The sequence below is a fragment of the Diceros bicornis genome, chromosome 31, assembly GCF_020826845.1.
Source record: "Diceros bicornis minor isolate mBicDic1 chromosome 31, mDicBic1.mat.cur, whole genome shotgun sequence".
Classification (NCBI taxonomy): domain Eukaryota; kingdom Metazoa; phylum Chordata; class Mammalia; order Perissodactyla; family Rhinocerotidae; genus Diceros; species Diceros bicornis.
Window position 1 is genome coordinate 18,768,002 of NC_080770.1, and position 27,252 is coordinate 18,795,253.

General features: G+C 37.0%; 1 protein-coding gene and 1 pseudogene across 1 annotated transcript; both read right to left on the reverse strand.

Moving 5' to 3' along the window:
• Positions 1-6,075: 6,075 nt before the first annotated feature.
• LOC131395674 (olfactory receptor 5M10-like) lies at positions 6,076-7,205 on the reverse strand. Its single transcript, XM_058527517.1, has one exon. It carries the CDS (start codon positions 7,021-7,023, stop codon positions 6,076-6,078), a length of 948 nt encoding a protein of 315 aa, XP_058383500.1. The 5' UTR covers positions 7,024-7,205.
• Positions 7,206-13,407: 6,202 nt separating this feature from the next.
• LOC131395675 (olfactory receptor 5M11-like) lies at positions 13,408-22,969 on the reverse strand (annotated as a pseudogene).
• Positions 22,970-27,252: the final 4,283 nt, after the last annotated feature.

Here is a 27,252-nt window from a genome sequence, read left to right on the forward strand (position 1 = left end):
CTTCCTTTCACTTCCTAGGTCATCAGTATTGAGCATCGCTGAGCCATCTTATCAGCAAAGAAAGTGCTTTACCATATATTTCCTCGATATGAAAACGACTTACTTTTGTACAATATATTACATAGTTTCCTTTAATGAAAGCTGATTATCTTCGCAAAAAATCTCATATCTCTAATTTCGGATGTTTGGTCTCAATATATTTTTGGCATATTTTTATGTCTACTTCTCTTGAATATAAAAACATGTGTTTAATTTTTTCAACAAAGAACCTGATATTTTACATTTTAATAAGCCAAGGATTTGTTTCATTAGTTTCCTTTAATCGAAACAGATACCCTTATTAATGGGAGATAACCATTCCTGATTTAGAATTTTCATGTCTTACATAAGAGGTTTATATCATTTTGTTCCTACAATATTAACAATTATTTTTTCTACAATATTATATATTACCTTTCATTTTGTGTCTACTCACAAACTATTTTAAAATAACCACTATTCTACTATGCATGAATTTGTTTTCAGTGTTTTACAACTAAATAGTAGAATAAGCATATTCTAGATTGTTTGATACTCTTTGAAATTGGTCTTTATTTAAGAGCATGATATAACTTAACATTGATGTGAAACATTTTAGTACATCACTACATTAATATTTAGGAGATTTTTTATTTTTCCCTCTTTAGGAAAATCTTTATGCATATAAGTCATTACTTCTGATCAGTTATTGTATTAAGATAGATTTCCAGAGATTTGTTCTTACTTATTTTTATATTTCTTTCTTTTTGCATGTAGCAATGTATGAAATCACCGCCAGCAAAAGAGTACCCTAGTTTCCCTATATCCTCAAAGGCATTGGAAGCATCCATTTGATTGTGTGTATGTGTGAATATAGTAGATGTAAATTCAGTACAGAAAACATTCATGCAGCAGATATAATTTATTAGAACTTAACATTAATTTATTTTACTTTTTCTCAATTTCATAGTATGCTAGCTACTATGATGGTAATGTTTAAGTTTGAGAAGAAAAAGAAAAAAGCTTTTATTTGAAGGAACTTTCTTTTGAGATGGAAACTTCCTGAGTAAAGGAATAATTAGGTTTCCAGATTTAAAAACAGTAGATAGAGATATTCATGTACACCATCTCTCATTCCTAACAAACAATTAAGTACAGCCTTGTTTACCATTGAAGATCTCAACCTATTCAGAAGTATAATAATTTTCGGGAGAAAAATAATAGAAGTTGGAATTAGAAGAAAACTGGATGATCATCCTATTCAATACTGTTATAGAACAGATTTTTTTGTGTGTGTGAGGAAGATCAGCCCTGAGCTAACATCTGTTGCCAATCCTCCTCTTTTTGCTGAGGAAGATTGGCCGTGGGCTAACATTCGTGCCCATCTTCCTCTACTTTAATTGGACGCCGCCACAGCATAGCTTGACAAGCAGTGTGTCGGTGGGCACCTGGGATCGGATCCTGCCAACACCGCGCCACCAAAGCCAGGTGCGCGCACTTAACCTCTTACACAACCAGGCCGGCCCCTAGAACAGGTTTTGAATCCCTACTTTTTCCTACTTTCATATTCCAATTCTAACATTAATAAATAAAGATCTTTTAATTTTATATCCTGGGATCTGGATGATATTGGAAATATGCACTTTGTTGTTTGTTTGTTTCTTGATTATAAAAGCAATAATTGTTTGTCATGGGGAATTGGTACACAGATATAAAGTTTCACTTTTCCTTAATCCTAGTATTTTACAAAGTTCGCGTAATGTATATATTGTTGTACCGTTTCTTTTTCATAAAAAGCAGTATAAAATAATATGCCTGTGTCTTAACTGAGAACTTCTTCATTTTAATGTGTGTATAACATTCTAATGCAAAAATTTGTCACACAATAGTCATACTCTTCTTAGAGTCTCAACCAACGCACCCTTTCAGGGGTTCTAGTTATTTACACCCATCATACTGCCTGTGCTTAACCGGTTATTAAATGCAGGAGTCCTCACTTTGCATAGTGCTGTGGAAACTGAGTTCCATGAAAGCAAAGACACATTTCCAGTCTGTAGATGGTGCAGTTTACCAGCACCATGCAAAAGGAGGGCTGCTTGTGTTAATATATCACTTGTCTCCCTTTCCTCAATTATAAAAAAAATCTTAGGAAAATCTCCCAAGTTTCTTATTATACCTTCAGCACGTTTTTAAAATTGGAATACCTGAGTAAAACTGTACAAACATTTTTGACTCTTAAAAACATAAGGTGAGATGAATTTCCAGAGAAATTGTATAATTTTATTTTTCTAACATCAATGTATAAAAGTGCAGTTTTTTGAACTCTCTTAAATGTAGATACTAGACAGAATAATATTTCAATTCATATTTTTGATTACTAACAATTTATTCATTAATTTTAGCATTTTTGTATTTTTATTAATTTTCAGTTCATAGCCTTTGAAATGCATTTATATGTTGGTGTTTAATGCTTCAAATGATTTCTATAAACTTACTGTATCTTAGTATTATTATCACTTTATCTTATGTGTGACAAAATCTTTGTCAAATTGTTAGAGCTGCTTATTTTAAATTTTTTTAAGGTCAAAATGAAGTAACTTTTCTATTGGGAATTTCTCAGTCTGCTATTAAGCTCAGAGACATTTTCTTCTGATTATTGAAATGTTTAATATTTATTTGAATTTTGATCAAATTGTTTTTGAGGATTGTTTTCAGTGATTGAATGACTCACAGTTGAGGAGTTATGTGTGGACATGACAGTTCTTTTGGGGGATAGTTGTTGGCAAAAAGCAAATCCAGATACAGATAAGATTCTCTATTTAGATATCTTTGTTGAAACTATATTGCATCATGGACACTGGGATGGTGCAAAAATAAATGTATGTGTACAACTGTTAATAAATAAACAGCATTAGTGTGCCAAAGTTGTATGCTTTTCTCCTCATTTATAGGCCACCATCACCTCTCCACCTTTCTAGTAAAAATACTTAACTCACCTGTAACCTTTCAGCCCTAAGCAGTCCTCTCTGTGGCCTCCGTGCCATACATCTCCCCATCGGATCTGGGGACCAAGCTATAACAATACAATTAATACTAAAATATTTTTCCACATTTTTCACATAATTTACTATGGATATGTGTTGGATGTGTCGCCACATATGATATTGTATATGTGTGCATATTCTTCTAAATTGAACTATTGTATGCATAATTTCTGGGTTAAAAATATCAGGTAGCTAAAAGCATCTGATTTGCATTCTCCTAATGTAAATTTGAAAGGCAAAAATAACAAAGATGGAATTTCTCTACTAGAAATTGAAACATTTAGGGGGCCTGCCCGGTGGCATAGCTTCGTCGGCCCGGAGTTTGTAGGTTCTGATCCGGGGCACGCACCAACGCACCGCTTGTCAAGCCATGCTGTGGTGGCATCCCATATAAAGTAGAGGAAGATGGGCATGAATGTTAGCCCAGGGCCAATCTTCCTCAGCAAAAAAGAGGAGGATTGGCATCAGATGTTAGCTCAGGGCTGATCTTCCTCACACACAAAAAAAGAAATTGAAACATTTTAAATCTACATTAATTATAAGAATTTGGTTTAAATTTGTATATAGATTGGTCAAAGAAAAAATCGAAATGGATTCATTCAGTATACAATTAAGATAACATCACAAATTAATGAAAAATAAAGGGTTGCTTAATAAATAGAAGGAAATGGGTTAAAATGTGAGAGAAAAAGTTATATACAATAGTACAACATACAACAAAATTGTATCTAGAATAACTCAAGGTATTCCTATAATATATAGCCGCAAAAAATCAATAACATAATATAGATACTTGCTTATTTAATTTTAGGATGGAGAAAATCCACAAAGCAAAACAAAAAGAGACAAAATTTTTCCAAATAAAAATGTAAATATTCTTCACTTGAAGAATATTGGAAACAACTTGAACAGTAATCATCAAGCTGATGTATATATTTCATTTGTTAAACATATATTTCAATTCTTTTTCGGTTCAAATTAAAATAGAAACCTTGCCTAAGAGTTTCAGTTGAGACAATAAAGAAGCAAATAATCTTAAATGATATTTCTTAATATTAATATAAGTACAGTGAAATGGTTACTTTCAAACGTTACTAATCCTACATGTAAATGGTTGATGCTTTCTGGAGAAAAATTTACCCATAGAAAAATTTAACAAGGGCTTTAAAAGTGCTCAAAGCATTTAAGTCAGCAATTCCACATTTAGGAATTTATCCTAGAGAAATAACAAGAGGGATATGGAAGTAGATATACGAGTCAATCATAACAACAATAGGATATATCAATATGATGGAATAATTGTTTGCAAGATAAAGTAGAAAAAAATAAACCAAATGCAGAGAACAACTCTCTTTTAATAGGAGATTGCAAGTAAATTTTACTTTCGTTCCAAAATTGAAACTAAATTTTGTTGCAAAATTTAAAGATCTTTTAGTATTTTTCAATCTGCCTCTCTACAACTATGTGTTATTTTTGTAATTAACTTCAAGTATGATTTAATTTTGTGTATTAGACCACATTGAAAATAATGTTCACTAGAAATATTTAGTCTATATGAAAACACAAACATTATACTCTCAAGTGAAAATCAATGTTAAAACTTGCATATGGCAAATGATTCCAATTTTGTTTTAGGAATTATAAGAATATATACACACAGCAATTTATTAAGAAAAATATAAGAAAATTCAAACAGAAGTTGTCCATTGGTTTAGGACACATCACTGACAAATGTTACTTCCTCACCACTGTCTGTCTTTTCAGTTATTTATAGTGAACATGTTTGATAGAACAGCCTTATTCAATCAACTGAGACTTAAGAATGGAGCTCAGTTTTCTAAAACTGCATGTCATCTGAGTGATTTTCTGGAAAGTTATTTGAACACAGAGTAAATATAGCAGTTGATTTCATGTGAACATTTAGTATCACGGTCTAAGTTAAAATCAAGGCACACAATATTAGAATACCAGACATTTAAGACAATTTAAAGAAATTTTAATATACGTCTCAATATGCAGCCATCTAGTTGAATAATAGTGCATAGATTAATGAGGATGATTTATGTATCTCTTTATATAACCTTCTTTACTGAAGATTTTCTCAATAGAAATTTTGAGAACTACTGGAACAGACTTATCTAGAGAATAATGTCACAGACAGTTTTATGAACCAAAGTAAGAATCGAGTGTTCTCCTCCAAAAAGATATGTAAACACCTACTTATCTATATACTGTTTCAGGGCCTTCTCAGGTTGCAGAAGCCACTTGACAGACTGTATTAACTCTTAATAAATTAGACCTAACTCAGTGCTACTACATAAAAAGTATACGTAGAATGCTTTATACTATACTGTGCTTGAATTCAATCCATATTCCTGGAAACTCACAAACAGGTGTTGACAGTTTATTTTCAAAACTGAGGATCATAACCAGTATTTATAAATAGACAAAAAGTTTTTTAGAATGTGTATGATTCGGGTTGTGGGAGAATTTACGGAATGTTTTAACCTATGTGTGATCTATTTAAAATTTCCCTGAGGTGATTCCAGTAATTAGTCAGGCACCAGAGACATTGTTCTACACCACACTTGAAGAAGAAATAATTTCATAAGTAAAAAAAACTGCAAAACTAATCCCCCTGCTTTGAACGTCACTATGGCTCTGTAGACCACATAACTCAGAGAAGATGGATTTCCAGTGTTTCCATCAGAGTGAGTTAATTACAAGATTTATCCCCAAGAAAGTAAAGATATTAAAGTATTACATGGAATTATTGGATACTGTCCATTTTATTTTTAGAGATTCCCTGCTAAAGAAACTATTGTTTAATTTCAATATTACAGTTTTTATTAAAACAAGTTGTCTTGAAGGTATTAATTTTGTGGAAAATTTAGCTAATGTCATTGACAGTTCATGAAGATAAACAAATCATGACTATAGAGTAGTAGATTTGTTCTTTGAAGGGAGTCACCATGTCATCACAGACACTTAGTAACGACAAATGAACACATGCTTAAACTGCAATTTTATGAAAGAGATTTCCCTTAATCCTTTGCTGCATGGCATGGATCACATCCTTGTTCCTTAGACTGTAGATCAATGGGTTCAGCATTGGGCTCAAAAAAGTATAGAAGACTGCAATTATTTTGGACTCCTCTATAGACGTCTCAGATGGGGGCCTTAAGTACATGCAGCAGAGGGTTCCATAAAATATGGTGACTGTTGTAAGGTGGGAAGCACAGGTAGAAAAGGCTTTGTGCCTGCCTTTAACAGAACGGATCCTCCAGACAGCTGTAATAATGAAAAGGTAGGACAGGAGAATGATGAAGAGGGAGCTTGAAAGAGTAAAACCAGCGAATACAAACATTGCCATCTTCTTGACATAGGTGTCAGAGCAGGCCAACATTAAAAGAGGAGGGTCAGCACAGTAGAAATGATGGATTTCAAGGGAACCACAGAAGGACAAGTGAAAAGTCAGCAGTGTCTGAGAGAGTCCACTGAGGAAGCCAAAAGTGTAAGGGACCATGACTAGAGAGATACAAATGTTCCTGGACATTCTTGTACTGTAATGTAAGGGGCTGTGAATGGCAACATAGCGATCCACTGCCATGGAAGCCAGGATATATAACTCAGTGATCACCAGGGCAATGAAGAGAAGACACTGCATGAAGCATCCAGCATAGGAGATGGTCTTCTGGTCTGAGAGGAAATTGTGCAGCATATTTGGAGTAATGTTGGAGGAATAACAAATGTCTACAAAGGAGAGGTGGCTAAGGAAGAAATACATGGGCGATTGGAGGTGGGAATTGGTCCTGATCAGCGTGATCATGCACAGATTCCCTGCCAATGTGATTAGGTAGATCACCAGAAGCACCCCAAACAGGATCTTTTCTAGCACTGGATCCTCTGTGAGTCCCAAGAGAATGAATTCCGTCACTAGAGTGTGGTTTTGAGAAGACATTTTCTTAGCCCTTGAAAACTGACAGTGACAAAGAAAGTGAGGAATTCTGTCTGATCCAGATTCTGCTTTTATTATTTTATTCCATCCATTTTATCACTTACTCATTGATCTATTCATCTATGAGGAAATTACTCTTCTCTTTTCAACACACACATCAAGATTTCTATGTAAATATTTTCACACTCTATTTCTGTTATCTCTCTCTCTCTCTATATATATACATCTCAAACACGCAAACACATCCACTCTCTCTCTCGTGTATATATAATGTATTTACATATAATTGTATTTTATATTAATTAATAGATAATATGTTATAATATTACATATTATATATACATATGTATACATTTATAACTGTCTTCTTGGGGAACTTCATATTTGATATTTTTTCCAAATGTTTTGGGGAAAAAAGCCAAAAAAATGAAAATTAGGAAAAGCAGCACATCATCAACATCATTCAAATGGACAAACAAAGGAAGTTGGATTTCTAGGGTCCCTTGCGCTGTGATATCCTCTTGTTTCAGATATAAAATAGAAGATAAATGTTCAGCACAGCATTTTTCTTGAAACCTATAGTCATCTGACTTAATTTCTTAAAGAGGACACTGAATGTAGTGAAATTTAACTCGATATATGGCTCAGAAGGTACAGAACGAAGACTTGTTCTCTCTGCTTTATAAATTTACCCACTCATTTATTCATGCACACTGCAAAATTTGATATTTTTCTGTTCTAGGATCTGTAGTTGCAGCAGTGAACAAATTCCCCGTCCTCATGGAGCACATGTTGTAGGAGGAGGAACAGATATTAAACACATAGATAAAAACGTATAACATCATGTCAGTTAGAAGCAAGTATTATGAAGAACATAACGGCAGGATGCTTTAGATGCAATTTTTTCCACATTTAGAGGATACTAATCTCCACACAAAAGAACAAAACATATTTTTGTGAACAAACGTAGAAAATGACCTACCTGTAAAAGCTGATTTACCATATTTTGTAAAAGCACAGTGGGAAGATTTATAATGTATTTGCTAAGTATATTCCATAGAGTATTTTTTAAACAAATTTTAAAAACCAATTAAAATAGTCTTTGTTCGTCAAGGGCATAACCTTAATTTAATGCTTTGGGAACTAGATTCTCCTTTGAGGGCAATAACACTACCTAACTCTGCTAGACACTGCTTGGTACTGTGTGTGAGATCTTCAGCACACGTAAAGAATTTAACCATCACCTTTAATACTATGGAAGGAGGAAAATACATGCAGATAAGTTTTGCAATTTTAATATAGTAAAGAACAGGGAATCCCAATCAGAAAGCTTAAATTTTTCTCTATAAACACTGAAATGAGGTTATCTAATGATAGTGAGGAGTAGGAAGGTACAGCAGGTGAGAGATTTGAGGAGCAGAAAGACGAGGAAAGCCACAGACTAGGAAAAATATTCACATTCAGTTATTCTGACAAGGACTTGTATTCAGAATACGTGAAGATTTTCCACAATAAACTGCTCAAAATATAACCATCCTAACCAAAAAAAAAGTCTATGAGGTGAATAGAGAGTTCATAAAAGAAGGTTTGCGAATAGCCAATAACCACGTGAAAAGAATGTCAACAACCATAACTGTCAAGAAAATGCAAATTCTAAATACAATTGGATACCACTTCACAGTCGCATCAATGGCAAGAATTAAAAAGATTAGCAAGAAAAAGGTAGACAATGACAACGTGAAGTAATTGTAAATTTCATAATATGTCACTTGATGGCGTATAAAATAATTTAATGACTTTGGAAAACTGGTTGTTCCTTATAAAATTTCTCGTAAAGTTAAGTGCCATATAAAACTATAGCCCAGCAAGCATTATGTATTTATACAAGAGAAAAGAAGACGTATACCCACAAAGAACCTCAGATATATGTTGACAAACGCATAGATAAACAAATTGTGATATACCCATATAATGGAATATCCCTCAGCAAAAAATGAACAAACTACTAATACAAGTTAAATGAATCTCAAAAGCATTGCATATATATAGAGAGAGAAACTTCCTGAAGGGCAGAGTGATGACCTCCCAAAACCTGTTTCTCCAAAAAAGCAATGAGAACACTGGCAAAAGTTGTCAAAATCAACTCTTGAGAACCCTGGATATTTACCAAAGGCTTGCAACAGTTCTAGGAAAATTAATCCATTTATTCAAGTAAACATGTCACAATGTTGCTAAAAAGAGTGAGCTTTGTGTCTTTTTTTTTTTGTGAGGAGATCAGCCCTGTGCTAACATCTGCCAATCCTCCTCTTATTTTTTTGCTGAGGAAGACTGGCCCTGGGCTAACATCCATGCCCATCTTCCTCCACTTTATATGGGATGCCGCCATGACATAGTTTGCCAAGCGGTGCATCGGTGGACGTCCGGATCCCAACCGGCGAACCCCTGGCAGCCGCAGCAGAGCACACGCACTTAACCGCTTGTGCCACCAGGCCGGCCCCTGTGTCCTTTTTATATGCCCTATCCCCACCCCCTCTCCCTACCTGCACAGCATCCTTGACAACTTGAATTATGATTTCATGGCTGAGCACATTTGTCAAACTGCACTAAAATTATTATATTTTATTGTAAGTAAATTTACCTGCATAAGTTTGATTTAAAGGTAAGTTTCGCTTTCCTCAGAGTCAACGAGATCAAATTATTCAGTGGATGATTAATACTGAGGTACGAATAAAAATGACAACAAAGGCAGAACATTATCAGGGCTCTTCCCATACTTAGATTAAAACAGGACAAGAGCTAACCATTGAAGCTTAATCTGTCAAACCCTTTCTTCACCTGGAAAATTTTTAACTATTACGTCAAGGATGGAATCCAGAAAGAAATCTGTTTATCTCTTATCTCTTCTCTTCTCTTTGTTTCTGGTATCAAGGAAGTTGGGCTAAAAAAAAAATAAGAAAATGAATGAGAGGGCCAGCCCCGTGGCTTAGCGGTTAAGTGCGCACGCTCCGCTGCTGGCGGCCCGGGTTCAGATCCCGGGCGTGCACCGACACACCGCTCCTCCCGCCATGCTGAGACCGCGTCCCACATACAGCAACTAGACGTATGTGCAGCTATGACATACAACTATCTACTGGGGCTTTGGGGGAAAAAATAAATAAATAAAATTATAAAAAGAAAATGAATGAGAGAAGCAGCAGAAGGAGAATTAGTTGGATGAAGAGTTTTAAGTAGTAAATAGGAGTGGTCAATGAAATACATAAAAGCTTTCTCAAGTCTTCACGAGTCTGTTCCTTGCTGAGTATTACAAGGCTTTTAGGCTTGTAACATTACAAGCCTCAATACTGAGGCTTGGCCTATGACAGGGACATGGCAATCTGCAATCCCCCACATTGCAACAGCAGAATGTCAAGGCCATGTTGCATCTACCTGCTCACTTTCCCCTCCCTCTGGGGTTCTATGGTGGGCACAATGCAGATAATATTGACCTCTCACGTGTCCTTTTGTGGACCCAACACCAGCAATCATTTCTACTGTGCTGGCCCACCCCTCTTAATGTTGACATGTTCTGACACTTACATAAAGCAACCTGCCCTGTTTGTGTCCACAAAGATTCAACTCACAGTTTCCCTACTCATCACCCTCAACTGCTACATTTTCACTTTCATCACAATTATGAAGACATATTCCAGTGCAGGGCAGCACAAAGACTTCTCCACCTGCAGCTCCCCTGACGGCTGTCTTTGTGTTTTATGGTGGCATGTGTATGAGACCAGCAAATGAGCAGACTGTTGAACAAGGGAAAATTGTGGCCGTGTTTTGTATTTTTGTGGGTTCCATCCTGAATCCATTGATCTACAGCCTGAGGAACAAGGATGTGGAACAGGCTTTGAGAAGAGTGTTTATGAGAAACATTAGTACAATGGAGAAAAGTTCTATTTTGACAGTGTCCCCATGATAAAATAATAAGTCTCAAAAACAATAAAAAAGATATCCCTTGTTGGTGGTACCTGAATGTAATTCTCTTGGATAACAAAATATTTTTTATATATGCATAGTTTGGGATCAAATGAAAGTCTAATGCAAACAATGATTGGAAAAGTAGTTTGGAAATGATGATTGATAAGAAACACAAAAGCAGAAGTCAGCTGTTTATAATAATACAGGGGCATGTTTTTAGTCTCCCTCAAGAACTCATTTCCACTTGGTTACTTAGCAGATAAGTTCTTCATTTCACTTCCTAGGGCATCAATATTGAACACCACTGAGCTACTCTTACCAACAAGGGAAGTGCTTTATGATATATTTCTTGAATATGAAAATGATTTACTTCATATGATATACTACCTAGTTTCCTTTAATGAAAGCTGATTATCTTCTCAAAGAAACTCACATCTCTAATTTCAATGATTTTTCTCACGGCACTTTGGTATATATTTGAGTCTACTTTTCTTTAATATAAAACTGTATGTGTTTTATTTTTTCAAGAAAGAACTTAATGTTTTACATATTTTAATTCCTCTATGATTTGTTTCATTAGTTTCCTCAATCAAAACAGAATCCTTTCTCAATAAAGAATACTCACCTCTGATTTAGTATATTCTTCTCTTACAGAAGGTTTATATAATTTTCCCTACTACATAATTAACAGCTATTGTTATATAATTTTACATATTACCTTTTGGTTCCTGTCTACCCATAAATAATTTTACATAATAGTTCCTCAAGTCGGCATGAATTTGGTTTTAGTGTTTTAAAACTAAATAGTATTGCAAGAATATTCCGAATTGGTTGATGCTCTTTGAATTTGGCTTCTTTTTAATTGTATAATATAACTTTGTTAATATGACATATTTAGTATGCCACATTCTTTTAATAATCAGGATGTTTTTATTTTTTGCCTTCTTTAGGAAGGAAGAAAAAGACAAATACTGTATGATCTCCCCTTTACATGGAATTTAAGAAAACTGAACTCGTTGAACCAGAGACTAGAATGGTGGTTGGCAGGGGTGGGGAAAGTGAGGAGATGTCAGTTAAAGGGTACAAACTTCCAGTTATAAGATGAATGAGTTCTGGGGATCTAATGTACAGCATGGTGACTATAGTTAAAAATACTCTTTTTTTGTACTTGCAAGTGCTAAGAGAATGGATCTGAAATGATTTGGCCACCTCTAAGGCAACAACAAAAAACTGTAATCATGTGAGATGATAGAGTGCTAACTAACCTTATTGTGATAATCATTTCACAATATGTAGATGTATGAAATCATCATGTTGTCCACCTTAAGCCTACACAATGTTATATGTCAATTATATCTCAACAAACCTAGAAACAAAAGAAACTAGTCAATAAAATTTTAAGACTAAAATCATAAGGCTGTATTCTCTGACAACAAACTAAGTTACAAATATGTAACACTGAAATATCATTTAAAAGTCCAAATATAAGGTAATTAAGAACTCTCTTCTAAATAACCCATAAGTTAAAAAGTCACAGGGAATATTACAATGTATTGAAAACTGAACGATACAAAATACCAAATTTAGTGGGTTTCAGCTTAAGCAGTGTTTTAGTGAAATATGAGAAAAGAAGCAAGACTCAATCAATAATCCAAACTTTTGTTTAAAAAAATGAGAAGAAAAGATAAAAGATAATCTCAAGTAAATTCTAAATTTTTCAAAGCAGAGAGCATTCATTCTTTGCCTAGACTTGAGTTTGTGGACCAAGGCTTGCAAGTCACAGGGAAGAAGTAGGCCCCAATAGCTCAGAGGCCACAAACTAAATCCAGAAACTCAAGTCTAGGAAAAGAAAGATCACTCTATTCGTCTCTCTTCCCCTTCCCACAGGGGATATTACACAAGCACATTCACGAGAAACGGGAAACTACTATTGTGACCCACAGGTTCTGGCTTCACTTAGTAAGTCAAAGAGGTATACAGAAGGGTGTTTCTTAAAGACTCCTAGCCCCAAAAGACAGATGGTAATAAGAATGGAATAAATTCAAGGAACTGAACTGAGAGAATGTTTGTCCTGTTTACCATTGTAAACAAGAGTACACCAGCATTTCAGGGAGTATTAACTAGGACTTTTCACTTAGAGCAGTTGTCCTCAAAATTTGAAGTGTTTACAAATCACCCAGGATTTGGTTAAAACAGAGATCTGTGTGTGGTAGACCTGAGGCACAGAATGCAATGCTACGTTTCTAACAACCTCCAAGGTTAACACTTTCGCTCCTGGTCCATGGACCACACATTGAGGAACAAGGGCCTAGACTAATAAGTGCAGCTCATTTCTTCCCAGACATGAGCTTTTTAGCTGAGACACTTGTGTCATATCCAGAAAGAACATCAACACTCGTCATGAAAATGCAAAGACATTTGAGCCAAATATTTACAGTTATGGTTTATTGGAAATTGGAGGCATTGCCATCCTAGTGACCATATTTCATCTGAGCACATTCTTCGAGGCCTGATTACATCTTTTTTCCGCAGACTGTAGGTGAATGGATTAAGCACTGGGCTTAGAAGTATAGAAGACAGCTATTATTTTTGATTCTTCGATAGTCTTATCTGTTGGTGGTCTTACATACATGCAGAAGAGAGTTCCATAAGATAGAGTAACAGCCATCACTTGGGAACAACAGGTGGAGAATGCCTTGTGCCTTCCCTCTGCTGATTTGATCCGGTGGATGGCAGCAACAATGAAGGCATAGGACACCAGGATGATGGTGAGAGAGTTGGAGAGGTTGAAGCCAGCTGGTATGAGCATGGCTGATCTTTGACATAAGTATCAGAGCAAGAAAGCTTCATGAGTGGCGAATCAGCACAGTAGATGTGGTTGATGACACTAGATCTACAGAAGGTCAAGTGGAAGGTCAGGATGGCCTGGAATAGCCCATCTGAGAAGCCATGGACGTAATGAAATGTGGCTAAGCAGATGGAGACACGCCTGGACATTTTCGCACTGTAGCGCAGAGTGTTGCGTAGGGCCAAGTAGCGGTCATAGGTCGTTGCTGCCAGCATGTAAATCTCAGTCAGGAGAAGTGCAATGAATATGTAACACTGTGTAAAGCAGCCAGCGAAGGTGACGGTCTTCTTTTCTGGTAAGAAATTAGTCAACTTCTGTGGGGTTGCGTTCGAGGTCTAGCACAAATCTACAAAGGCTAAATTAGTGAGGAAGAAGTACCTGGGCACGTGAAGGCGAGAGTCGAGTCTGATTAACACCATCATGCCCAGGTTGCCTAAGAGGGTGACAAAGTACACAACCAGAAACAGCACAAAAAGGAGAGGCTGGAGTTCGGGGCCATCTGTGAGCCCCAGGAGAATGAATTCTGTTATTGCACTCTCATTTGTGATGGACATTTTCTAGAGTCTGTGCCTGCATTTGAAACAAATGAAAATAAAGCAGCATGAAGGTACAAATCATATTACTGACGACTGAAACAACTTTTCTCTAAACCTTCGCATGTCATTAAATGAATACTATCATAACCGGACTTTGTACTTCTACTAAGCCATGATTTCAGTTGCCACTGTAAGTATTCTATTTCCATCTGTATACCTACAGTTATACCTATAGGAATACCTATAGATAACTCTACTTATACCTTTTCCTATTTCCATATGCAACTGTGGTACGTATTCCCTATATCCCTGCACTATTTTTTGCCTCTCGAACTCTACACATCCTATAAAGCCTAGTTCAAAGCCCAGTCCTTTGTGAAGCATGCCTCACTCCACTCACAGCGTGCATGAGCTGGAATTAATCCCTTTAGGCTTTCTGCTTCCAGCGCACTCTATACACTGCTAATTTGTTCACTGGGACATTACATCATCATAGTGAATCTACTTTCTACCCATATTTTAGTTCTTCAGGGTGAGGGACAAAGTTCATTATTGTACTGTGACTTCTCAGCATATGTTTATACATTGATTTTACAAAGAAAAGAAAAAAACAGTGTAAGCATGAAAGATGAATTACTTGCAATGTTTTACTCATGTCTGTGTCGCCACGGAGATTTTCATGATGTATTATGCTTAGGAGAATTAGTACTTTTGAACTTTAGTGTACAAAGCAGTTGCTTTGGAAGGTCGTTATTCAATAAAAGTCACAGAACATTCATTTCATCAAGTCTTATGTGGGATACTGGGATCATCGTATTCAACAATTATCCAGAAAATTCTGATGCGGATGTTCCCAGAATCACTCTTTAAAAAAGCACTGCCACAGTGGTCCCATAAACTTATGCCAAATAATTGAACAAATAATCATCAAATCGAATCAAATCTTACTTAGCATTTTGAGGACCATCTACAGCAATGATGTAATGTATTGATAAAGAAAAGGAGTAAGTTTTCATAGTTTGTATTTAAGTTATGAATCACAGCTTGTGTCTATTAGAGGTATTCCAAACCCTATGGCTTTTTATCTCCTTCATGTCACTAGAGCTGAATCCCCTTTTCCTTTCTCTTGAGATGCTTTTATTTTTTGCCCTTTCTCTCATACTTTGTTTCTTTTAAAAATCTTCCCAATTCTTGTTTCTTTTCAATAATGAGTCACTACAACTTACTATAGTATTAGTTTTAGAAAGATAGTGACAAATTCTTTTTTTGTGTGTGTGAGGAAGATCAGCCCTGAGCTAACATCTATGACAATCCTCCAGTTTTTGCTGAGGAAGACTGGCCCTGGGCTAACATCCATGCCCATCTTCCTCTACTTTATGTGGGATGCCACCACAGCATGGCCTGACAAGCGGTGCATCAGTGCATCATTGTGCGCCCGGGATCTGAACACAGGCCGCCAGCAGCGGAGTGTGCGCACTTAACTGCTGCACCACAAGGTCAGCTCGATAGTGACAAATTCTTTTGGTGCCTATATCTCCATTACTCAGAATTGTAAATACTTAATAAACAATTGTTGAATACACTAATAATTGTTATAGATGAAATATAATGACCCTTAACCATAAGTTACCACTTTTCCCCATTTGTAAGTAGGATTAACAGTATCGGTTCTGTCTCCCTCTCAAGTCATGGTGGACATCAAGCTAGATATTCATAAACAAGTATTTATTGATGCTCAACATGTCATGTGATTAGGCACTTCAGATGCAGAAATGAACAAAACCTTCAAACCCCCTGCCCTTCTGGCATTCACATTCTAGTGGACAGAGAGAGACAGTATTGTGAGTAAGTAAACGGTGTTTCAAATGGCACTGTTATAGAAAAAAATAAAGAAAATGGGGTTTAGAGGAAAGGGTGTTCAAATTTTAAATAGTAACATCAACAAAGAACTCATGAAAAGTGACTTTTTTAGAAACAAACTGAAAGAGAAAGAGAACAAGCAATAAGGTTATTGTAAGAAGGATGTTCTAGGAAGGATAAAGATCAGATGCAAAGACACCATATGTGATCTTTCTGTGAAACTGCTAGTGACGTGTATGTACAGAGTTCATGCAGAGGAGTGCAGAAAATCCAGCAGAGACATTCACTAAAATGCAAATGTTTCACTTCATTGAAAGTCTGGTTGCTCTCTACCTAAGACTTTCCTTCCAAGAATATCAATGGCCTTCCCTGGAGAAGAAGAGTCAGGGGTTAGTTGCAGTCCTTTCAAGAAATGTCTAGAAGGAAACACTCTGGAATCAGAATATTTATTTGTATGACAGCAGTGAGGTGACTTAGGAGATGTCTTCATGTTCTGCTACACCCAGAAAACCTCAGAGAGAGAACAAGTGGTGGTTACCAGAACAGAGAAAAATGGAAGGAAAAAGAACAGAATTTGGCAATTTCAGATATATAAAGACATGGCAGGAAATTGGACTTGAGGGTTTCATTTGCAGAAGGACTCATTTGTTGCATGTCACTAATGATGGCCTGTGGGATCTGAAAAGGTCTTGACTCACAAGCTCAGTGACCTGTGTGAGATCCAGAAATATCCAGTTGAATAGAACAGAGGTACTGATAAGTGAAGAGGCAAAAAGGACTGAATATTATGTGTTTACAGAGAAAGAAAATCACAGCCAATCTGACTGCCTGAGTCAGGCCAGAGCAAAAGGTGAACGTCTTCTGAACAAGGTGCTTGTGCGTTTACTGGTTCACAACCAGGCGGAGCCTCTACCTGATGGAGAAAGAACTCAGAGGAGTAGCTCAAGGATAGTAGAAAATTACAAATTGTGAAACCTGCAACTAGGACCAGCTACATAATATACAGTGTCCAGGAGAAAATAAAATGTAAGGGATCCTTGTTCAAAAAGTATTAAGAATTTCAAGACTGTGACAGCAGAGTATTAAACCAAACTTGAGAGACTTCTGAAAACACGGTCCTGTCAACGGTATAAGTTGCATGTCCATGAAGCCAGCCTTTCCTGGCACACATGGGCTATCAGAGCTGACAGTGAGGATGTGGAAGAAAAGGAGAGCATCCTCACCCCTGCTAAAATAAAGACTAGAAGAAGGAGAAGAAGGAAGAGGAGGGGGATCATGACGTGAGTGGAGGGGAAGAAGAAGAAGGGTGAGGAGGAGCAGGAGGAGGAGGAGAAGAAGAAGAGGAAGGGGAGGGGGAGAAAGAAGAAAAGGATGAGGAAGAAGGAGAAGAGAAAGAAGCCCCTAAGCAAGGAGTTAGCCCTGGAGAGATCCTCTAGATGGTCACCCAGCTCAATAGGCTAGCTTTTTCTGTTGGCCATTCAATTACAGGTGAATGAGAAAAGACTTTGTTTAAGACAAAAAAGCAAGTAGAGCTATGGAAAAACTTTTAGCCACAACTCATTATAAGAATTGTCCTTAATTTTTTCTTTTACATGGATCTCTTGAAAAATCTAATGAAACTGTGGATCCTCAACTAAGTTAAAGCACACACTCAAAATTTTACCCCTCCCTCCAAAGATATAAGAATCTCATAGATCACCTGGCTCTAACTATAGGAATTCCTGTTTTGGGGTGAGCTCCATCCTGCACCTGAAAATGTCCTTACGTTTGTTGTGGTGAGCAGAATGTTTTCCTTCTTTGGTTCTTTTGAACCAGTGACAGGTCTACAAAATATTGTCCAAGAAGATCAACTGAAATTTCGATAAGCCTGTTGCCAGGAAAGTTAGCTGTGGTTCAAACTCTGCTACTGAAAACAGAAGGGATTGCCTCAAAGCATTTTGAGGAAACAGGGTACACCAATGTTGAAATTGTCCTAGAGGTTTGTGGAAAATATGGTTTGTCCATTTATGCATATAGAGGTGGAGATAAGGAATATGTTTGAAATGAACACTAGAAACATAATAACCAGTCACTTTTTAAGAAACAACCTTCCAGGTGACTTAAAATCTTGGTAAATAGAACTGCTTCATTTACTGGAAATGGGGAGATGCAGGGAAAAAAAAGACCAAAGGAGATTTTCGTGTTGTCCTCAGGGACGTAAAGAGCTCTATGCCACTGGGAACTACAGATAAAGAAAAGCTGACTACTCTACTCTGTTTTCAGAATGACTTTCTGTTTGTAGTAAGGAAAGTAAATGGGCTACCTCCATCTCCTTCTCATTGATCCCTCCTCCTGCTCCCTACAATGGTAACTTAGAAATGTTCCACCAGATAATTAAGGAGAAGAAAGGCTTGAAATTCAGGTTTTAAGGCGCTTAGAGGCAAGTAGTGAGAAAATAATATCAATTCATGAGAGCATCTACAAGGAAAGAAAGTGTCCACAAATACAGTTCCAGAGTGAGTGGTGAGCCTAAAGGCCACCAGAATGTCTGGTGTGAACTTGACGTTTGCAGCTGAAGTAGATCAGCCCTCGTTACAGGCGTACACTGATGCCTGACTCATCAGCAGGACGGTCCTCATGATCAGACCCACATGAGGAGGGGAGCACTATGCTGCTCACTGAGCTTTCTCTCCGTGTTTAGAGAAGAATTCCATCATGTAAACAAAGGATGTGGGTAGGTCTGGAACTGTATCCAGCTCTGTCACCACCTTGCTCTCTGAGTGAAATTGGGTAACATTTAGCTCAGTTGCAACTTTTTCAAAATAAATAAATCAAATTAGACGATGTGGGGCCTGCCCTAACATAGTGAACATCAAGCAGGCAATACCTTAGCATTTAGAAAGTCAGAACTTCATGAATCTAATTCCAGTTAGTGATTCTGATTCTGGATCCATTGTTTATGAATTCCATGATAGTGGCAAGTTATTTAACCTGTCCTACCTTAAATCCCAGCTATAAAATGAGAAACGCAATTGTCATGAGGAATAAGATAGTTGATTCAAAGCATAGAAAAGTCTTTTGCATACAGTAGGGATGTGATGGGTGATGCAAGAAATAGAATTAAGATTTTTTTCAGAGCTGATCTCTCCTCTCTACTTCTTAGTCCACAGCCCCTGAGGGCAGGGCATGCCCTCTTTCAGAGCTAAAACTCTAGATTCCTGAGCCCCATTGATTTGTAAAGCCATAGAAAATCTGATTTTGTGTGTGTGTGTGAGGAAGATCAGCCGTGAGCTAACATCTGCCAATCCTCCTCTTGTTGCTGAGGAAGGCTGGCCCTAGGCTAACATCCCTGCCCACCTTCCTCCACTTTATATGGGACACCGCCACAGCATGGCTTGCCAAGCAGTGCATTGGTGCGTACCCGGGATCCTAACTGCAAACCCCGGGCTGCCGCAGCGGAGCGCACGCACTTAATCACTTGCGCCACCGGGCCAGCCCCGAAAATCTGATTTTTAAGGATGGAAAATCCTTGTAATTTGTAGACCTGACTTTGAGACTTGAATAAAGCCTCTCTTAACTAAAAATAAAGAAAGTAAAAACACAGAGACTTACTTCTGGTTCTGTAAGCACCTATTTTCTTAACTTCTGATTAAGGAAGTTTCTTGGTGTCTTTCTAAGCAGTAAACATAGGAGAGGAGACAGTTTTAGTATAAAAGAAAAAGCAAACATAAAAATCAGACCATCTTAAAAGTAGGATTAGAGGGGGCAGCCCCGTGGTGTAGTGGTGGAGTTCAGCAAGCTCTGCTTCAGCAGCCTGGGTTTGCCAGGTTTGGATCCCAGGTGCAGACCTACACCACACATCAGCCATGCTGTGGCAGTGACCCACATACAAAATAGAGGAAGGCTGGTGCAGATGTTAGCTTAAGGCTAATCTTCCTCAAGTAAAAAAAAAAGAGGAAGATTGGCAACAGATATTAACTGTAGGCGAATCTTCCTCGTCAAAAAAAAAAAAGATAGGATTAGAGTCTGTTTTGCAGCATTTACTATACCAGGAAAAATAAAGACTTAAATATGCAAAAGCAAAACTTTAGAACGTTGAGAAAAAAGATAGGAGAATATCTGTATAATAGGAAAAAATTATTTTAGACAGGACCTACAAACCACAACGATAAAGAGAAGATTGGCAGCTTTGAACTATGTTAAAATGAAAAACTTCTGCAGCACCAAATATACCGCTCACAAGGATGAAATACAAGCTACAAACATGTTGAAGATATTTGCATTTGATACATCATTAAAAGATTAGTATCTGACTCAGAATATATAAAGAGCTATTACAAATGCAGGAAATAACCAGCTGAAAGGTGAACAAAGAATATGGACATGCAACTGAAAACAAGAGAAATCTTCATTTGGCATAAAAGCATTTAAAAATACTTCCCTTCACTTATCATGACAATTCAAAAACTTAAAGAAGAAACAAGAATCCATTTTGCACCCATTAGATTTGAAAACATTTTAAAGGTCTGGCAGTACATTGTGTTGACAAGAATGTGGAGTAAAGGGCGCTCTTACACCGTCTTGGCAAGAGCGTAAATTGGTGGAACAATTTGGTGATATCTACTCAATTTAAAGATGTTCACATCTCATGACCCAGAATTTACGATCCTGGGTATCTACATGAGAGGAACTCTTGAACTGCTACACATTCAGAATTCCACAAGAAAATGTATTGCTGGATTTTCATATTTTCAGTAACTAGAAAAATGTAAGTGTCCATCAATAGTAGAATGAATAAATAAATTGTGGCATATTTATATATTGCCGTAAAATTATCAATGATAAATGCTGCTAAATGAATTAGCATAGATAGATCTAACAATGTTTAGTGAAAAGTAAAATAAATTGCAGAAGGCAACATGGAGTGATTTCATTTATATCAGGATTTAAATCAAGCAAAATAATACTATATCAATCTGTGGATACATAAACACCCAGAAAATGCTAAAACTCTACATAGGGATAAGAAATATTAAATTCATAACTAGAGTTTAATTCAGGAAATGGGGAGAGAAACAGAATGAGGCAAGGAGGGGTCAATTTGAGAATATCTGAGTTTCTGAAATATCTGAAACAGAAGTGGCGTCATGTGAAAACTTAACGATGATTAGTTGTGCTTACATAGGTGGTCTTTATATTATAATTTTCTATTTTGGGCTGTGTGTTGGAAATATTCCATAATAAAAAATTAGCAAGTGAAACCACAAAACCAGTTTTATAATGAGGATGCATATTAGTTAAAGAAAAAGAAATAAAAATTCTTCTAAAGGAAATTTGACATTTATATCTTAAAGTAATAATCTGAGATGCCCAAAGATCTTCATTGCTATATAATATATATGAAGAGGAAATAAATAAAAACTCCCTTATTATGGTGGACGAGTTTCTGGAAAATAGTTTAGAATTTACTGAGCACTATAAAAATCCAACAAATTATCATTTGTCATAGCATCATTTGGTAATTCTGTCTTTCATAACTTTAACCAGTATGAGTACTAGAGGTAGAGTCATTTATTCTCTACTGATTTTATAGAGCAATAACAATGCCTTCTGGTCATGACTTTGAATTTCTCTGTGGTATTATTTTCAATTCACTGAGATAGCACTGTAAACACTAACAAATAATTTGACACATTCTTGCAAGTCCCACATGTGAATTACAAAAGACAAAAATATACTCAATGACAAAACATGATTGGTTAATTTAAAATGCTCATTAATTGGTCAGATAAAACAGGCTTATTACATCCCTGTGACCAAAATGTCTACTTTATTTAGCAAACAGTTTCTTTCGGATCGCTTTCCTGATTGCTGTTTTAACATCTTTGTTCCGCAAGCTATAGATAAAAGGGTTTAACATAGGACTCACAAAGATATAAAAAACAGCGACAATTTTCCCCTGTGCTACAGTTGCCTCAGAAGGGGACCTCAGATACATGCAGAACAGTGTTCCATAAAGGATGGTGACAGCTGTCAGATGGGACCCACAGGTGGAGAAGGCCTTGCGTCTCCCCTCAGCAGAGCGCATACGCAGAATAGTCACGAAAATGAACATGTAGGAGACGAGGATGACGGTGAGAGAAAAGGTAAAGTTGGAACCAGCCCCCACAAACATGGCAGTTTCTTTGACATGAGTATCTGAGCAGGCAAGGACTAAAAGAGGAGGGTCTGCACAGTAAAAGTGGTTGATCTCGTTGGGTCCACAGAAGGAGAGACGAAGCATCAGGATGGTCTGTGCCAGACCGTTTGCAAAGCCATAAATGTAAGGAGTAGCAACAAGAGACAAGCAGACACATCTGGACATTTTGCTACCATACAGCAAGGGTTTACAGATGGCCATGTAGCGATCATAAGCCATCACTGTGAGCATATAATAATCTGTGATCACCAAGGCAATAAAAAAGTGGAACTGTATAAAGCAACCAATGAAGGAAATAGTTTTTCTCTTGGATAAGAAGTTAACCAGCATCTGAGGAGTGACATTGGTAGTATAACAGAGATCTACGAAGGAGAGGTGACTGAGGAAGAAGTACATTGGAGTGTGAAGTTTTGGGTCACTTCTGATTAATAAAATCATGCTCACATTGCCGATCACTGTGAGGAGATAGATGACTAGGAAAACCACAAAGAGGAGAGGCTGCAACTCGGCTCGATCTGTCAGTCCCAGGAGAATAAACTCAGTCACTGTTGTGCAGTTTTTCTTTAACATTGTGTTTGCTTGGCTTCAAATGAGGTCTAAAGTAAAGGAAATAAAAATGCATTTGTCTTTTGTCATTTCTCCATTACCCTCATCACGGGGGTACTTCTTCATCTTCTCTCAAACTTGTAAATACATGTGGCAGAAGTAAGCAAGTGACTGACGTTTTAAATATCTAAATTAATATAGAACCCCTTTGTATAAAGGCAGTCCTATTTTTAAATGCTTTTCTGCAAATCTTTTCATGTTTGAAAAGCCTTTATTTTTTCTGCAAGTCTTTACCATATTTGTTCAATTATAATTTCCTTAGACAATTTCCTTCAACATTGCTGTCTTTGAATTTGTAATCCTTTGTTTTTCCATACACCTTTTGATGTGGTATCTCAAGCATCTGTCATTGACATTCATCTGTTTTTCAGAGCTGAATGGACTTTGGGAAATGGAACTGATGTATGGCAAATGTTCTTGTAAAACTAGGATCTGTCTACCTGTCTCTCTAAACTCAAGATTATTTTCAATCTTTCCCTCTCCTTGCCACATCTGTCCATTTTCCCCACTCCAGTCTATTTCAGGGGGCCCTGATATCACCAAATTTTACTTAAATTTTAAGACTCATCTCAAAGGATCTTTGCTTTCTGTATTATTGCCAATTATATAAGGAGGCAAAAATTTCTTCATGGGTCTCAAAAATAAATCAATGTGTTTGTATAAAAACAGATGTATATAGCATACACAAATAATATGTGTGTGTGTGTGTAGGTATACACATACACATATATTGGTGGTATTAAATATTCATGAGTGAGTGATAAAATAATGTATTAAAAGTCTCCCAGGTGGGGGGAAGATAATCATGAAAAAAAAGATTGACAAACATATCCCCAGACCATAACAATTTTGTAATAACTCCACTTCATTTTAACTCTTGCAAAAAATGAGACAAACCCTATAACATGAATCAATTTAAGTTCTTTAAAACATGTAAATGGTCAGACTGAAATAACAACAATACCAGCTACACACTGAGACAGTACATAAAATACCACGGCGTGCGTCTCCCAACATTTTTGCAGGATGAAAGTGGCCATGAAAACCACTGAGGAAAAATCTACATTCTCTTTCAATAACACATCCCCAGGTATGTAAATATTGTACGGACTCTTGTTGGTAGCTACAGTGCCAAGGAGGGACACAGGTCACTTTGTAAGGTACTTTATAAATGTACCACTCCAACATTCTTTCCCATTGCATTATCCTATTCTGCACTTTGGACGTATTGACTAGGGTAATAAAATGCAAGAAAAATATCATAAATCAATAGAATCAAAATCATTTTTTATTTTTCTTTTTTAAGTTCATAATGTCATAGTAATTGTCATAATAGGCAAATATTCCTTGGTGCTATGATGGTATATTTAATAAGTCTCTATTTTTAAACATTAATTAAGAGCCAAAATAATAAATACCTCGATTAATTTTTGAATGCTTGTAATGCAAGCAATGAACATTCCAGATAATTGAACTGAGTACTTTATGGTAATAACCTTCATTTAAAGAAACAGAACACGACGTCCTACATGATTTGAGCAAGAAAACTTCAGAGAGAAGTATTTGCATGTGGACAGATGTGGCTCTGGGGACACCCACGGCTTTACACTCATGACATTCACCCTCACCCTGAGGCTCTCTCGTGTAGATGTTTGCTGCCACTACATAGTGACCCAAAGAGTCTAGAAGGTTGGTCTTTAGCTTTAACAAGGATGATGTCTCCTTGGCATGTGGTTGTGGTTCAATTTGAAGTGGAAAAAGAAATTTAGAGACGACATCTTCATGAAGTGCACTTTGAATTAATTTTAAATAATTTATATAGATTATAACCTAAACGTGGCCAATTCTCCACGAAGGGGGTGCCGACCATTACATGATATGATGCTTATAATTATAAAGAGTAGCGTTGTTAACTCGGAAGGAACCAAATAGTTTATTTAATACCACTTTGTTTTTCTTCATGAAATGAGAAAGTAAGCATGGTTAGTTCCTGAGAGTCAGCAGAGTGTAACAGTTACTGGGGTCTGAAGCCAGACTTCCTGGCTGAAAATCCCATATCCTCTACCCTAGCTGTAGGGCTTGGGCAAGCTATTCATCTCCATTGTAAACACATAAAGACTTGTACTCTGAGAGAGTAGTAGAATTTCATTCAGGGTATTTAGTGATTCATCAGAATATGTTTCAGCACATAATTTTATTTTTGTTGATTAAAATATTTATTTCAGTTTCTAAAATATGTTTTACAATACCTCTTCCTACCTGTGAAAGAAGAGTGTTTCCCTGACGAGAGCATGGATATGAAGAACTGAAGAGTTTATAATGGAATTGTTATAAAGGGACCAAATCCCCATGGTTTAATTATTTCCAGCAGAAAGTCATTCAGACTGTGAACAACCACTATCTTTTTTATTCTTTTAAAAATCATAAGCTTATTGAGAACATGATTTTTGCCCACTCCCCAATATCACCAGAGAATCAAATTTCCCGAGAATGAGGAAGCAATGGGATTCATTATTAATTTTAATTTATGCCTGAATGTCTTAATATTTTTTGACTCGGGGGAAATATTAAGTTCTCCTGTTTACAACATGTAAGATAGAATAGTGTGTGGTGTAGGGAGAGAGTTTTGGCATTTGGAAAACCACTGGAAGATGAATTAGCTTTTGTTGAACGTGGACTAGTTATTTATTTACTAATCTGAGTCTTGAACTTTATTTTTCAGTAGGAAAAATAATACATAGTGTTGGATTCCCAAGGGGAAGGGGAGGGAAATCCCAACTCACCAGGTCTCGGGATGACGCGGGCCCACAGACACAGAAGACCGAACTTGATGCAAACGCAAGAGGTTTATTGAACGGAGCTCCGGGTCGACTCGTGTCTCTCGCAGGAGACAGAGGGGTCGACCCCGAGCCTTAGGGGGCAAGTTCTTTTATAGGATTTGGGAGCATAAAGCGGGAAAAGGTTGGCGCGGTTTTACATGATTGGTTAATTCAAAACATTCAGACAGTTACATTTTATGGCGCGAATTGCTACGGCGCGAAACAGCTATCAAGGTGCACACACATGTCCCCATCTGGCCCCCCTCCACCCCGACCCTCCCAAACTTATCCCTCTGTAGCACTCCCTTGTTCTCAATTTTCTCTGAACAGTTTATGGTGAGTCTTCTGCGAACAGAGTCAGTTGGGATCGATAGACTCTATTCATAGAAGACTCGCCCCAACTGCCCCTTAAGGTGTTAACATATTAAATTTTTAACATAATTTACATTCTTCAATAGCTATGGGAACATTGTAGAAACATGGATAAGATAGTTGTCTGGTGATTCTCCCTTTGTCGCCCTACCCCACCCAGATCTGTTGCCTTTTCTTGTCTGCCTTGTTCTGTCCACCCAGAATTTCACCCTCAGGCGTCACGTCAATAGAGCTCCTTTGGTAACTAGTTTCCAGCTCAGTTTAGCCAATGGGAGAAACCAGCAGGATGTCAGCGGTGGGAGGAAGAGAAAAGTAGCTCAGTTTCTTTCTCATTCTCTCCCAGCTTCACAATGAAGGTGCTAGAGTGGCTGAAACCTTCCGGGGAAAACTACCGTGGAAGTGTGTGTTGGGGAAGAAGGTGACCAGGGACTCTCTTCTCGGTTCTAGCTCTCATTGGGCTCTAGTGACATATGCCACTGCCCAGCCATTTCAGCATTAGGAGTGGAACTGTCACATAAATAGAGTCACATATGTAAATAATCATTTCTGAAGTGATAAATGATATAAGGAAAGATAGATCATGGTTCATGATTAAAGAGCTATTTGTTATGGAGTAACTTAGATTAGTGGCCAGGCAATGCCTTTCAGAAGATGTGTTATTAGAAGAGAGATCTGAATGAAGTGATGGAATGAGTCACTCAAAGGTCTGAGGGAAGAACTTTCTAAGCAGAGGGAATAGCATGTGCAAAGGCCCTGAGGTGGGAATGTGCTCAGCATGTTCAAGAAACAGCTGGAAGATCCATATGGCAGAAGAAGTACTGAAGAGTAAGTGGTCAAAGAGTTTGGAGAAGTGGATAGGAAGGCATCACCTCAGTCCTTGTAGGCTCTGTGATGTTTCTTAAGAAGTTTAGATTTTAGCCCAAGTGTGTTGGAAAATCTTGGACTATTTCACCAGATCAGTAACATGATGTGATTATACTTATGAAAGATCATTGGCTTGCATTGAAACAGATGATTTCAAATGTGGAAGGAGGATGATTGTTATTGTAGATTGGG